The 16,063-nt window shown below is 48.5% G+C and overlaps 1 protein-coding gene and 1 pseudogene across 2 annotated transcripts in view; one reads left to right on the forward strand and one right to left on the reverse strand.

Moving 5' to 3' along the window:
• The window catches only part of Il16 (interleukin 16), a 96,690-nt gene that overhangs the window by 20,830 nt on the left and 59,797 nt on the right, over window positions 1-16,063 (reverse strand). For both annotated transcript variants that reach the window (XM_010621188.3, XM_033761121.1), the window contains exons 5-9: window positions 13,164-13,274; window positions 11,665-11,779; window positions 5,515-5,588; window positions 4,725-4,944; window positions 2,432-2,549 (exon numbers count right to left, since the gene is read on the reverse strand). In XM_010621188.3, coding sequence (XP_010619490.1) covers window positions 2,432-2,549; window positions 4,725-4,944; window positions 5,515-5,588; window positions 11,665-11,779; window positions 13,164-13,274 — 638 coding nt within the window. The remainder of the gene's footprint in view (window positions 1-2,431; window positions 2,550-4,724; window positions 4,945-5,514; window positions 5,589-11,664; window positions 11,780-13,163; window positions 13,275-16,063) is intronic.
• On the forward strand, window positions 5,687-8,150 carry LOC104860143 (annotated as a pseudogene).

A 16,063-nucleotide genomic window follows, 5' to 3' on the forward strand; every position in this document is an offset into this window, starting at 1 on the left:
AGTTCAGTCATCTCCCTGTTTCCCTGGCCAGGCTATTGATGCGATCCAAAACCCACATCACCAACTAGATCGCTCTAGAGACCCGACCATAACCCGGAGAACAAGGCCAACTAATCTGCCCTCACTTCTTGCTTTTCACATGAACAACAACAGAAAGTCTTACATAGTTTTCCTCTTCCCCTTCCCATTTAGGTTTGCCCATCCAAGATGGAAGGCATAATTTACCTGATCTAACCAATTAACCAGTTAATTAGCCATGCTGCAGTCTAACATGTCTCATAAGTGAAATGTCAGAAGGATCAAACAGGCTGTGCTACGAAGAAATAACTGGGCTGGAGAGCAGTTGTGGTTCTTGCAAGAAGAAACAAGGAGAGCAGGTGATGGAATTTATTTTAACTTTCAGGTGGCTAAGGTGTTACTGGCAACATCTATGGTTAGATAAGTGCTAAAGGCCCAATCCCCAATTTCTGTCATGATCTGCCTCACTGTAGCTCCCCAAAAGCTACAAATGGACATGGACCGGAATCTCCAAAACTGGGAGCCAAATCAAACCTTTTCTCTTATAAATTAACTACCTCAGGTATTGGCTACAGTAACAGAAAACTAACACAACAGTCTAAATAGAAAAAGGAACAAGATAGAGAAGATAGGGTTGGACCATATATGGAGGATTTGTACATCCAGCACCTTTCCCGATGAGAGATGGGGAAACTGAGGCATGAGGTGAAATTATTTCTCCGATGCTGTCTAGCTTAGAGATTGACACTTTCTGGAAAGAATAAATATTTTAGGTTTTATAGGTCATGCCATCCCTGTTGCAGTCACTCAACTTTGCTGTTGTAGAATGACAGCTGCAGCCTGGACAATTCATAAACACATGCATGTACTGTGTGTCTTTGTTCCAATAAACCTTTATTTAAAAAAACAACACATGTCAGGCTGCAGTGTCCTAACCACTGGCCCTGCTGGTTATCAGCAGGATGAGGGCACTCAGGTCTCTTCATGCTAAGAAAATTGGTATTTTTATTGCTGTAATTGTCCTCAGTGGCTCCAGAGGCCACCAAAAATAGGAGCTTCCTGAACAATCCCTACCTGACTGTAGGCCTAGGAAGCACACCTTTATCTGAGGGTCTCAGAAGTAAATCATCACACATTGACCTGACCTATGGTTATATCCCAACTACATGCAGCCCAGTAAGTCAGCAGTCACCTCCCTGCGGGGGGCAGGGAGCAACAAATCTATTAAATTCAGAAGTTCTGCCAAGATGCCCATTAAGCAGGGCTTGCCCTTCTGTGTGCCACTACAATTATGGAGAAACTCTTAAAAATAAGGCAAAGCTCTCCAGATTTAGCAAAGCCCAAACCAAGGCAAAGATGGATTTTTATTATATCCGAATGTTGGAGTGAGTACAAAGCACTGTAATGAGTTAAACTGAGCTAAGATATTTTGATCAAAACAGATCACTTATTGAAAAGAAAATTTAGGTTTGTCCTTCTCTTAGAAGACATCTATAAAGAAACATACTGGAATGACTAAAAGCATTTTATATTATTGAGAAGGTAGAATAGATCTTTAAATTTTAGGATTTTAAACTGGTTATGGTGGCACATGCCTGTAATGTTAGAATGTTGGGAGGCTGAGGAAGGAGGATCCAAGTTTAAACCCTGCTTGGGCAACTTAGCGAAATCCTGTCTCAAAATTTAGAAAGAAAAAAAAAGATGGGGATGTAAGTCAGTGTGAAGGCACTGGGTTCCCTCCCCAGTACTACAAAATATAATATAATATACTCTTAGACTTTGGTCTGCTTCTCCAGCTTCCTCATCCAGAGAGCATAAGTGTGGTCCCCTCTGTTTCAGATAAATAGACAGTGGTAACACCTCTATTAGAGAAATGGCCCCATTGCCCGAAAGGAATCCCCAGATGCTGGCCCTAGAGGTTGAAGGCCAGTTTCCTACAAAGGAGAGAGGGAGACAACAGTGGCCAGGAGATGAAACAGTGCAGGAAATCCCTTGTCTATCTTCTCTTTGTATTCCTCCCCCTCTCTCCCTTAAGATAAAAGCCCTTGCACACCAAAGCGAGGTAAACAAAGATTTGAGGCAAAGACCTCCCTCCCTGTATATCCTTAGAGCTGGTTTTCCTTTCCAACGAAATTGCCTCCTACCTGTGCTCTTGGGTAGGGACAAACAGCAATGGACCACAGCCTCCAGCTATATTCATGCCACATAAACCATGTTTATACCACTGCTTTGCTCAGAAAGCTATTTTTCTACATAGGGCTCATAGGCCCACAGGCCCTGAGGCTCCTGCTTCTGTCCCTGTGAATTCAATGTCAATCACAGGGTCATCCTACAGGTCTCATCCCCACTCAGTCCCCCCATGCTCCCAGGTGTTTCTCCCTCTGTCGTGACACAGGTAGGAGGGAGGACGTACCGCAGCCGTCCATCCAGATGAGCTACAGACCCTGGTGACAGCGTGTGCACGAAGATCCCCGAGATGCACTGGAAGTAGGGGACGCTGCACAGGCCGATGCCCAGGCCCACACCGGCCTCTGGAAGGCAGAACATGGTGGAGTGAGCATTTGCTTCCAGGCTCAGTCAGTCCCTGACAACATTCGCCCCACCTGTGTTTGTGGAGGGTCATCTGCGTGCAGGAAGTGCTTAGGGTCAGAGGAGAGGTTGTCAGTTCAATAGGGGAAAGGCAGGAAAGGAGAGCAGGGAGGGAGGCCTCAGAATGAGGCGCAAATTGCCAGGAAATGGCAGGACTGTGGGCCTGAGGGGACAGCATTTAGGCCACACTGTGGGTGACAATGAGTTAGAGGGGTGGAGATTCCAGCAGCAGAAACAGCAGGTGCCCAAGGTGAGGGCAAGAAGTAGCATGCTGGGCTGCAGGTTTGCAGGGTGACAGGGTCATTACAGGTCAGGCATGAATGAAGAGTGGAAGGGCTCATAATCAAGGCAGTGGTAAGCTCGGCAGGGACGCGACTGGCTGCTGTGTACAGTAAGGTGTGTCTGGCTAGGTGAGGACAAAGGACGGCAGTTAGGACCCGGACCAGTTTAGAGCCCTGAGAGTCTGAGAGACGGACAGCCGTGGCTGGGACAGAACTACAAAGACAGAAAGAGATATGCATGCAGCTGTTCTGCAGATAGACTTGCTAAGGGATGGAACAGGAGGATGTAATTAGTAAAAACCAAAATAGGTTAGACATGATGGGTTCAGTGTCATTTACCAAAACAGGGAAGGCTCGGGTGGCAGAGTGGGGGACAGGGTCATGAGAACAAGGACAAGGTATGCTATTCTTTGTTTGCTTGAGGTGCTAGGGATGGAACAGGACCTGGTCATGGGAGACAAGCACCCCACCCAAAGCTGCATCCCAGCCCTGCGTTGGGGTTTGCCCAAGCTGCCCTGGGTGAAGTTTAAATGCTGGAGTGGCACGTGGTGGTGTTAGGGTCATGGGCCCTCCAGAGTGTGGAAGGGGTGGATCCAGGGCTGGCCAACTTGGAAAGGCTGGGGAAACAGCAAGAGACAGTGGTATACGGGGAGAACCTTCTTTCTGGTTTGCTCTGGGAGTGTGATTTACAAAGCATCTTTGTGGATATTTTCTCTTTTTGAGGCTGATTCTCTCAGCGGCCCCATGAGGATTGCCATAGGCCACTGTTAGAGCCCTCAGCCTCATATACTGTGGGTGAAGATTTTGGCTGAGTCCGTGGATCATGAACAAGTCAGAGCCCTTCTGACATCTTCCTGACAAGGGTTAGAGTTAGAGTTAGAGATCTTTAGCCTCATGGGCATCAGAATCACCTGGGCCCTTGTTCACAATGGAGGTCCCTGAGCCCCACCCCAACACAGAGTTTAAGAAGCTGTGTTTTTTCTGTTTGTTTTTGTTTTTGGTACTGGGGATCTAACTTGGGACTTAGTGCTTGCAAGGCAGGTGGCAGAACCACTGAGCTAAATCCCCAGCCCCAAGAAGCTGTGTTTTTAAAGTAAAAAACAAACCCTCTTCACAGCGATTCTGGTGCCATTGATCAGAGAAAACAGCACTCTGAGGCAAGGCCTGTCAGGTCCTGTGCCTGCTCAGCAGACTCAGGGTGTGTCTGGTTCCTGTGCCAGGCGCTGCCCTGGGATAGAGCACAGACCAGGCTGTGGCCTCAGATGTGTGTCAGGCAAGCTCCATGCCTGGGTCAGGAACACGGACACACACACACAAACACACACAGACACGTGGCCTATCACTTAGTTCTTTGCTTCTCCCCAAGTGCACAGCTGTGTCTGACCCAAAGGGCTGGAGTGGTCACAAAGCCTCCCTGTCTTCACGTCCCAGGCCGTGGTCAGCAAAACACCCAGGGAAACCTTATTCAGAGCATGAGTTGAGTGGCAGCCATGCTTGGGAAGCCTCAGAGGACTTCCGGCTCAGTCCGAAGAGAATCGGCTGCAAAGTGCTGCAGGCCGGCCTCTCTGTCTCTCCCAAGGTCATTCCTCACTCTGGGGCAGAGCCCCAGCTCCCGGTCCAGTGTGTGTGTGCTTGTGCGTGCACATGTGCGTGTATGGATCTGTGCGTGACCTACTGTTGCTTTTGTTTTGTTGTAACCTGCATCAAAACGCCAACATCTGCAAACCAGCACCATGCTGCTGGGTCCCCAGGGCTGACTCCCTTGCAGGGATCTCCTGGGTAGGGACTGGGCAGGAGGGCAGAGCAGGTAGCAGAGCCCCAGCACCTCACCCCTACCTTTCTTCAGGGACACCTCCACCATGATTCTGTAACTGGGCTTGGCGGTGCTGGCAGGAGGCTTGGGGCTGTCCACAGTGAAGGGGCCACCGCCCTCCTTGGCGACACAGGTGCTGGAGCTCAGGGAGCGGCACAGCGGGGGTGACAGGTGGCCACACAGGGAGGGGGGCGCTGTCAGGCGAGTGCGCACTGTGAGTGTGAGCAGCCCCTTTTTGGCTTGCTGGAAGGAAAGAGTGGTAATGTGTAACAGCATCCAGGAAGCCAGGTGGACAGACCTGGGCTCACTTAGGAGTGGTAAGAAGGGCCTTTTTCAGGGAATGCATCTCTTTGTGTGTGATATATAAACATTTATGTATTATCAGATATATTACACATTATACACATATATACACACATGAATGCGATACATTTAACATACTTTATATATACTATATATAATATTTACATATATACCCCAAAGTCTTGAACTAGACATAGGCTCAAAAATATCTTTTAGTGATACCTTAAAAATTCAAAACCTATTTGTAAATATCAGTATAAAGCATGGAATGCTTTGAAACAGCTTTGTAAATGTTAAGTAGTTCACATATCCTCAACGGCAATCCTGATTACATAACTATTTTCTGAGCAAGTTCTGATAACACCGTTCCCCATCTCAGCATCAGCTGGGTGGCCATGTGGAGAATCCCACACCTTCAACCAGTGGGGTTGGAAGGAGAGGGATGCACAAAGTTTGGTTCTGTTGCCCTCAGGCCCCAAGTTTAGCCTCGTGTGGATAAGAAACAGTCACCTTGAACTTCTGCAAAGCACCCTGATGAGTCAGCCCAGCCATAGATTCTCCATTGAGCTCCAGAATTTCATCACCTGTTGGGAGAGGGAAAAACAGCAGCTAAGGATAGGGCTGCCAGCAAGGCTTTGTCCTTACCTCAAGCTCTACTCGAGGGGGTCCATTTTCTCTCCCCATGTTCTCCCCTGGAGGCCAGCAGGCAGTGCGGGTGACCTTCGGGGACCCCACCCTCCCAGGCTGAGGTAAGGTCTGGTCCCCTCTGGTCCCTGCCTACCTCCCTACCTCAGCTCCATCAACCCCACCTGCGTTTCCCACAACCATCTCCACAGCTCCATGGCTGTTCCACGCTGTTTTCTCAACTACAGTGTACATCTCCCGCCACTCGTACCCAACCCTTCTTGATCCTCAGCCCTTGCTCTTCTCTTCGGTCTCTTATGCTCACCCTGGGGGTGGTCAGTGTCCTGTGGCCTCCTTGCAGCTCTTTCAGAAAGAGGACTCTGTTGTGTTAGAAGAAATGTCTCCAGGGACAACTCCAATAACGTCTACAACACATTCAGTAGATGTGGATTGGAAGTGATCTTTCCAGAATGAAGTGTACATCCCATACACAGAAGAGGAGACTGAGCTCAGACAGGTTCCCAGTCACATGGACTTAGGGTGTGAATCTTTTGACTCTGGTCTACACTTATAGGAAAGTAACATTTTTCTCTGTCCTGAAATCTGTTTTTGGGTGAGCCCTGCCCCACCCAAGCTCCTTCCTGGTTAGGCCTGGTGGATCTGGGAGGAACACCTCCCTGTGTTCCCAGGCAGGGTCTGTGTCCCTGGGTGTGGGGTTCTGGGCAGCCCTTGGGAGAAATGGGGTGCACAGTATTGCAGTATGGGTCCCAGGAAGGGAACTGCTTGCTCCCCAGCATCTGGGGACCATGACACCACCAAAGATGGATGTCACAGGGAAACAGCCACAACTTCATGGCTCTCTCCAGTTTTCTTTCCTCCCCCTCCTGCCCAGACTGGATTAGAGGCCTGGGATACAGATAGCAGTGAAAACTCGAGTAGCAAGATAAAGACGAAGCCATCTTGTGGCTGAATAGTACTGAGCCCTACCATAATCGCCAAGTCATATACAAGTGCTCTTCCTTTCATTTTGGGTGGGTTCCAAAAAAGTATCAGTCATTACCATGAAACTCTCACAGAAGCACTTCAAGGAGCTGACTTGGAGTGTGGTGGTCTGGATATTACATTTAAAGATGATGTGATGCCAGCCACTTAGTGGGAAGTTGACTTAGATCAAGAAAAAAGACATGCATTTGTGTATGCTATCAAAAACCGCTATTGGTACCAGATGTACACAGATGCAGCTCTGCTGGTAAAGCAGAAGAAAAAGAGAAGATTACTATCTTGGACCTATAAAAATAATGGAAATTGAATTGTTGATGTTAATCTAACTAGTAAAGGAAAGGAGAACCTGCCTCTGAACACTAAAATACAGATGTCATATTCTGTATATAGAAAAGTGAGATATAAAATTTGAAGGTGGATTTGACAAATATCTTAATGGGTCCTTTTCTCAGTATTAGATTCATTGGCTTTGAATTTTCAACTCTATCATGATGATGGCCTTAGTTTTAATGATTTTAATGAGAACTTTAAGAAAAGATTATGCCGGATAGACTAAAGAGGAAACAACAGACGACATGGATAGATACCCAGGCAGTAAATACGGATGAAAGCAGGCATGGAGATGCATGTAGACCATTAAGTCACCATTGATGTTTTCCTCTCTCAATGGCTCTGGATATCAGACATTTTCTGTGTCTCTTATTGTTATTATTATTGCCATGATAGATTTATATACAGAGAGAGGATCAATGCTCATTGCCATCATACTTGTCTACACCCCTACATCTCCAGTGAATGGTTATTTTGGAGGAAATCAATATACTGGACAGGGAGAAAGGAGATAGAGAAAGCAGTTGTTTATTGAGAAATTGCTTATCCCAGTTATGGTATGTAGCACTGCCTTCATCAATTTTATAGACATTCACTACCAGGCTTCAAGAGCCATTTCTTTTGGAACAATGCTTGTTAAGTGTTTTGCTATTCTTCTTCTAAATGCTGTTAGTGCAGTACTTGACCAACATCCATCAGGTCAGCCCAATACCCCATCCTGTCGATGCTATGCCTCATCCTATATCAAAGAAAAAAACTGTCATGGAGCCTACAATATTTGTTTGCCTGGCAAGAATTTTACCTGTGGCTCTACCTTTACTGAAATGTATTTCATCTTCATATCTTTCTGGGCATAGAAGATATATTATGCCTGTAGCTTCATGATGCTGGTGCTGGTCATCCTGTGCATTGTGACTCTCTATGTGACCATCACATGCTCCTCCTTTCTGCTAACTGCAGAAGGTTACAGGTGCCAATCAATGGACATGTTTTCTATCTGTGACATTCATGTGTATTCCTTTTACTACTATTTTTTCAAAACAAAGATGTATGGATTATTTCAAACATCATTTTACTTTGGATATATAATGCTATTCAGCACAGCCTTGGGAATAATGTGTGCAGCAATTGGTTACCTGGGAACAAATGCCTTTGTCCGAAAAATCTATACTAATGTGAGAACTGATTAGAGAACCAAGAAAACTTGGAACTGTGGATCAATTTCTCAAAGGAGTGGAATTTATAGACTTAACTCTGGGTACTTTGTGGGTGTCTCTTTCACAGATGGCTTAAAGTAATACCTATTTCCATTGATCCTGGGTTCTTATGGACTGCTTTCTCCAACTGTTCACAGAAAACACTTGGATTTATGCAGTAGTCCTTACTACACAGTACATGGTTGATCTTCTCCAAAACTAGCTCATTAAATATGAAACAGATCAGCTCCCTTCAATGAAGAGGACAAATTATTTATTTAAAGCATTTGTTCCAGTAAAATAAATAGAGGGAAACTTGGATGCTGAAATTTTACATAAATGGAGAAATATTCCTGGCTCTTAGTGTTTCTATGTTATTGCAAAATGATGTTCCAGAAAGACTACCTTTTCACTCTCTTGTTTTTACTGTCCTTGTCAACCTATTATGAGACACTTTTATATACTGAATCTGAGTTCTTCTTGACCTGTCTTATGTTGTGTTTTTGTTTTGTCGGAACTCAACCGCATCCTCTTTTTAAAACATAATTTAAAAATATTAAATTCCACATGTAATAGATCTACTGTCATCTTAGGACAATTTCACATTTACTTATCTTCAAATTATCCAGCTACATCCTAATTCCACCAAAGAAGACACAGTCTGAAGATAATGGTGTAATCTCTGCAATGCAACTTACTGTACAATGAGAAAGCCAAGTGTTAAATGGAAAAGAAATTTGTTTTCATTAAACATTTCGAGATTTAGATGAACTACATTTTAATTAAATGTCTAAAGTGATTATCGTTTTTCACCCAAGTTGGTCTTACACTTTTTGGGGGAGTGAATGAAGGTTAGGAAAACAGCCCTGAACCCCACTCTTGTGGGCTAGAATAGCTAATTAGGTGAATCCTAAAGATATACATCCTAACCACAAGGAAGATGCTACAGCTGGGTTAAAACTGAACTATCTTGTGCACATGATCTGTGATGGGAACTGAAATAACTGGAATATCTTATTGAAATACCTAAAGTGAGGTCATGATTGTAAAACTCCTATAAAAGGTAGATGGTAACCCAGTCCAGGGTCAGTCATTTGGTACAGCCCTTGGTTCAGGGTAGCCCTTTGCTAGCAAAGTAAACTTTTTGTTGTTGTTGTTTTACCCACTCTTGAGTCTCTGTGTCATTTACCAGTTTCTTCCCCAACAGCAGCCTTCCCTGAGGCCTCTTGACCTTCCCCAAAGGGGAATCAAGGCTTTGTGTGGATTCTCAGTGCCTCACATGGACCTAGGCCCTGTCCCCCATTGCTGAGGGCACCCAAGTCCTAGTCCCTGGCCCTCAGGGTCTACAGCACCCCATTGGTCCCCTGGGCTGCCGTGTCACCAACTCCTGAGTGTGTGCCATCGTTAGATGTAAAGTTGTCTGTTGGTTTTCTATCAGCTAGGTATGCCCCCTTTCTCTCTCTTGCTTGCTTGCTTGCTTTCTTTCTTTCTTTCTTTCTTTCTTTCTTTCTTTCTTTTCAGCTCAGATGTGCTGTTTTATCCAGCATGTTTATGTTCTGGAAATGAGGCTGGGCATCTGGTGAGGGGTTTTCAGGCCATCCCAGAGTGGCAGCCACATGAAACAAAGAGCCTTTGTCCTGTGAGACTCTAAGTCCAGGGGCAAGAACAGAGGCAGACAAATGAAACACTTCAGGATATCCACTCTCAGTCACACTGAGGGAGAACTTCCTTGTGAATTATTAGAACATCCCTTCTAGCAGGGCCAGCTCTGGGCTCAGGACCTTTCCTTACTTGACCACATCTGGTGAAAATTGGCCTGGGCTTTGCCAAACACATCTTACACAATCACTTTTTGGAAGGGGAATAGAAACAAATCATCAGTGGCCTTCATGTGTACAACAAATTTTTGCAACCAATGTATCCATGTGCCCAAGAGTAGATTTGAAAATTTTACCTTAGAAAGAAGTTACGAAAGGTCGTTTGGCTGATTATTTAGGACTAGAACCAGTCAGTGGTTGTCTATTAGCAGAAAGTTTTGTCTCATTAAAATTTTCTATTTTTTATAATGGCCATTAACTGAAGGAGATAAATACCCAGAAAAACAAAAACCAACAACAACAAAAAATACTATAAAACTTGGCTTGAAAAAACTAATATTCAGGAAACAAAACAAAACACAATGTTCTCTTCTCTTGCCACCTCAATCCTTCCCCTGCCATCTGTTTAAAGTTAGAAAAACACGAAAGATAATGACCCAAACCATAGTAAGCTCTCTTCCTCCTTCCCTGGCTCCTCCTCTCTGCCTGCCTCCTTGGCCTCCACACCCTCTTTTCCTGCTCCCTTCTTCCAGTGGAGAATTCCAGGTATTTCCCAAATGTTCAAAATGCCCAAGTCTGCTTTCAATCCTCCGCCCTTGGCCCGGGGCGGTGGGGTGGGGGAACACATGGGTGTGTGTGTGTGTGTGTGTGTGTGTGTGTGTGTGTGTGTGTGGATTTTCCCAAGCCTGCTGGACATCGCCACCTTGTGGACACTCGACAATCACCTCCCTTCTCCCGGTCCCGCCTATGCCTCTTCTGTCTTCCCGTCCCTCTCCTCTTCAGCCCCCTCCTCTAGGCACCACATCATCTTTCTCCAGTTGACCAAGGTCAGAAGCCTCCAGTATGCCCTCAGTTGAGCCTCTGCTCGGCTCTGTCCCTTCCGTCTTCTGCCCGTCTCCTCTCGGGGGGTGACCGCTCTAAGCAGCCATCACAGCTGGAGCTGGCACCAGGAGTGCTCTGCTGTCTCACCAGCCTGTAGCATCCTGGGCTCCCAAGGCTTCCAAAACCCTACAGCTGGTCCCTCCCTCGGGATGAAAGCTTCGGGAATCCCCCTGCCCCTACAGTGAAGCCCCACGCCGTTCTGCACAGGGCCAGGTAGGAAAGACCTCACTGCGGCACAGACTCAGCGCCAGCCATAGCAGGAGTGCCGGTGAGCATCGGAAATGAAGCCAGGCAGCCACCGACACTGAAAATAGTTAAGCTTCTCAGAGGATACTGGAACTGAGGCTTCATTTGCTGTCCTCATGTTAGAAGAATCAAAAATAGTTTTGAATTTTGGGGCCATTTAGAACTATAGGACCCTTACTCCATTCATGAGTCATATGAAAACAGGCAGGGTCAGGCTGGGCCTGGGCTTCAGTCCATCCACACTACCTAGAGCAATATCGGTTCCTGTAGATGGCATGGTTCACACAAGCTGATACACACACACACACACACACACACACACACACAAGTGGAGAAGCATGGGACCTGCGCAACTGCCTCTCCTCAGATCAACGCCACCCTGGCCCAAGGTAGCTGCCTCTGCTCTGTCTCCCTACCCTCCTAGGAAACCCAGATAGCTCCCAGGGCCAAACCTAGTACCCAGCTGCATTCTAAAGCTCAAGACACATTTTGTAACCCCAGTCTCTTCTGTGGCCTAGCAACTCTGGACTCTGGTTTCGGTCCCAGAAGGATAGGAACTCTACCTTCTTGTAGCCTTCCATCAGCTGCCGCTGCTCCACCTGCAAAGATGGTTTTGACATAAATCCCAATGGGGCCATAAATGCTGTCCTGTCCCCCAACGATGCTGAATCCCAGGCCCTGGGGAGAGAAGAGGAAGAGGTCAGGTAAGGGATGGTCTGGGCTTCCCAAAGGATATCCCAGCCCTCAGCAGGAGTCAGGAAGGAGAGGCGAAAGGGAAGAGCAGTAGCAGGCACCACCCCATCTGTGGGGTGTGAAGTTCCCATGAACCCATGCTCCCAAGAAGACCAAGCCTGGATGATCATGACCCTGGCTCTGTCTTCAACTGTGATTCTGGTCAAATCACTTCCTAACCCTGAGCCTTAGTTTCCCCCTTGTCAAATGATGGTGATGTTACCTAACTCAGAGGGTTGTGTTCAAAAATAAAACACCTTACAATGGCAACAATAAAGATGTCAATGAAAATGGTAATATCATGGTAGCAGCTCCCAGCCATCCTTCTCCTATCCCCTTCTGTGCTACACCCCACCCCCTCTCAAAGACAGGGATCCACTGTGGGCTCCCCTTCCTGCCCTTGCCCTGCCATCCTTCCTGCCATCACCCTGGTCACTCCCAGGGCTGAAGAAGATACCCTGAGACTGAAGGGACCCTGGGAGGAGAGGCAGCTGCTCAAGGGAGACAGGATCTCCCAGGCACCTAGCTGCATTTTGTTGGAGGCAGAGGAGCTCCATGTTTCCTGGCAGGCTGAGCTGGGGCCTCCCTCAGGGGCTGGATTTAAGGCTGTGACCTCTGTGAAGCCCTCAGGTGTATCTTATGGTCAGGGTCTTGCCTCAGGCAGGTTTCAAAACACATATGTTGTGACGCAAAGCCAGGTCTCTGGTTCTGCTCCGTGTACACCAGGCAGTGTCCAGTTGCTTGGCTCCCAGCCTCCCTGGAAGGGACAGTGGCCGTGACAGCCATGTCACAGTTTGTGGGCAGGTCGGTTGCCTCGGCCAGCAGCCATGACATCACCCCTGGACCACAGGGCTGGCAGTCTGTCTGCATCTTCAGGATGCTACAAGATGCCAGGCAAGCAAGCACCAGGCAGGAAGGCTGTGCACAGGGTGTTGCTCCAGGTGATGGAGTTAGGATATCAGGACAAGAGAGACACAGAGTGTCTTCCCTGGGCGTGTAGCACTGGCCTGGGATAACTCGAGGTAAGGAGGCTTCTGGACTCTGCCATGGGCTGGAGTAGTAGCTGTCACCCTGCTCGCCCCGGTGAGACTGCAGTGTATAACGCAGAGGGCCATCCTCCTTTCTTGCCTGTGTGCCCGGCTTCTTGCACTAAAAACTATGTCCCCACTTCCTCCCAGGCCCAGAAAGATGATGTATTGAATATACCTTATAATCAGAGCCATTTTTGTCATATTTTCATGACTTTAGGGCCCTTTGCCACTTTGAATTCCCCACCCACCCCTTGGTGTGATGAAGTCCCCATCCCCCACTGGCAGTGGCCCTTACCTACCTTGGCCTGGCCCTTCATCAGCACGATGTTGGAGATAACTGAAGCCTGCAAGCCTGCCGATGGCTGCCCGAGCTGAGCTGTACTCAGCGACCGTGTCGGTCTCAATGGGCCCTGCGAGGAGGAGCAGGTGGCAGTGAGGTGTGGAGCAGAAGGGCAGAGGACCAGCAGGGAATAGACGCTGTGGGCCAGGGGCAGCCTGGCGTCCCAGCAGGCCAACAGTGAAGGCTCCAAAGGAAGCTGGTGGAGGGCAACTTCCCAGACTGCACATCCAGGGGAAAAGAGTGCCAGACACAGGGTGGCGGGCAACAGGGAGGAGCCCAAAGATGTAGGGCCCCAGAGCATGAATCCTGGGAAGGTGAGGAGCTCCTTGCCTGGGAGAAATGAAGAATGCAAGGCAGACGTGCTCTGTGCCATGGGCAGCTGCCCAGCCAGGGGCAATACCACCTGCTGGTTCCAGCTGACACTTTGGAGCCCCCCGGGGGAAGTGATTTCACCCTTCTGTGTCTCAGTTTCCCCCATGGTAAGAATGTTGTTGCAAGCATGGGCAGTGCCCATCTCATTGGAAATGCCTTCTAATGTTTCCTGTCACTCTTTGCCCTCTCGTATCCCGGGGCATGGACAGACTCCACACCCACCGAAGCAGACAGTCTTATGGGGGTTGAGGTAGCCACACAGGCCCTGTTCATGGAGATCCAAGATGCTGCAAGGTGGGACCAGGAGCCCAGGGGGCCAGTGCCCAGGCCACAACTGAGCCAGGACAGCTGTGTTCACACTCTGCCACCCCACCACCTATGACTCAGGTGACCCTGAAGGCACCCAACTCCTGTGAGCTGTGGAGTCCTCACTTCTAGAGGCAGGGTACAGAAAGTATGTGCCTCTTTGGGTGGCACTGCCTTGGCCCTACAGCTCTTTGGGTTCCAGTTCAATACAAGGATCTGCAGAGAGCACACAGCCTGTGACTGGCACGCAAGGAAGCTGGAGTCCACATTGGCATCAGTGCCGTCACTGCTGGCCACAAGCTTCTCTGGGGAACTCTCTTCCTCTTGCGGCTTGTGACTGACCACTGCAGGCTGGGTAGTCCCCAAAGGGACCCACAAATACCCCAGGCCCTGGAGCCCCCAAGGCTACTGCAGACCACACTCTTCTTTCTCCCCTGCAGAAGCAGCCTTCTCTGGCCACACCACTGCACCTCCCACAGAGGGCTGTGGGTAGACCAGATGGAGCCAGGGGCATCTGAGCCAGTTCATTTTGTTTCAATCTGGCTATGCTGAGGGGTGCCAGATGTTTATCAGACATCTGTGTGTGTCCATGAGGGCATTTTGGAACAAGGTTAACATTTAAATCAGCAGACAAAACAGATATCCCTCCCGGGTGGGCCTCATTCAATCAGTTGAAGGCTGAACAGAAAAACAAGGCTGACTGTTGGGTGCATGAGTGAGCTCTCCCTGCCAGAGGCCCACACGTTGGGACTCAACTGTTGTCTGGCTCTTCTGGGTCTAAAGCCCACAGGCCTTTGGACAGAAACTGCCCATCAGCTCTTCTGGGTCCTCAGCTTGCTAATCCACCCTGAAGATCTTCAGACTTTCCCACCTTCTTGATAAGCTGATTTCTTACAATAATTACTCCTTTCTTAACCAAAAGGACTGGTTTGGAGGCCCCAATGATACCAAAATCCTGGGATGCTCAAGTCCCTTGTTCAGGTTTTGGCTATAACCTCCCAACATCCTCCCACATACTTTAAATCGCTTCTACATGAGCTCTAGACCTCCAATACCCAATACAACATCGATACTATGTCCTAGGGATTGATCAGAGTATAATGACAAGGAAGCCACCTGTCTGTGTTGGGTGCAGATGCAGCCACCCTGGCCCCAACCACATCTGTGACCTGGAGCTGGCTGAATCTACAGACGTGGGACCAGTGTAAGGGGAGGGCACTGATTGTGCTATGCGGTCTGTTGTTTCTGTTCTGAGGAGAGTCCTCACTAACACAGCATCCAAGTGCCCCCACCTTTGAGGAGTTGAGTGAGTGGAGACTCCAGCCATAGCACAGGGCTGGCTGTCACATGAAGGAGCCTTTTCCTAGGTGGCTGCATCTCCTTGGTCTTTCCAGCCAGCCCTCCAAATAGCCACCACCTGCCTTCCATGGACATCTGTACACTAAAGAGCCAGGGTATGGGCACAGGAAGAGAGAGACAAGTGCCACCTGAGGGACACCTGGGAGAACAAGCAGAGGAATCAAGAGGGCTTCCAGCAGGGGAGAGCGTGGAAGGTGGAGCAGGGTCTCTAGAGACACAGCTGAGACCAGGAGGGACACGACGGGACAGAGGTTGCCGTGTGATCACAGCAGCAGCCAGGGCTCCCAGAAGGAATGCACTGCCCGGTGCAGGGAAAGGACAGGTGAGGCGTCACAGGCAGGCCGGTGATGTGCACGGTGGACATTGTGCTTTGCTCTGCTTGGCTCCCAGTCTGATGTACAGGTCTGGGGGTCACACAACACTTGGTTCAAGTCCTGGCTCTTTGGATTTTATGATGTATGCGTGCAAAGGGCCGTGCACCTCTCCACGCCTGTGTGATGCTCCCTGGGAAATGGGGCCCACCATACTCTTCTGCATACGCTTGTGTTAAGAGTTGGTGGCCATGACAGTAAAGTAAGTCACCAGGTCAAGGACAGAGTTAACCACAGGGGCTTTGGATCCAACTTCATGTCCTATCCCAGTGACTTATTCGCACTGTGAATGGGCATAAACCCCAGTTCCAACCCTAGTTCCTTCATCCAACTCCCAGGGCCACTGTACATGCAAGAAAGGGACCACGGGAAACCTTAGTCCTGCACCCGCTGGCGAAAGCTTGGTCCCATTAGCACAGACGGCAAAGAGACGGTAGCCGTTGCGAGTGTC

Source organism: Fukomys damarensis, unplaced genomic scaffold (assembly GCF_012274545.1).
Source record: "Fukomys damarensis isolate Sample0158 unplaced genomic scaffold, DMR_v1.0_HiC HiC_scaffold_7, whole genome shotgun sequence".
Classification (NCBI taxonomy): Eukaryota; Metazoa; Chordata; class Mammalia; order Rodentia; family Bathyergidae; genus Fukomys; species Fukomys damarensis.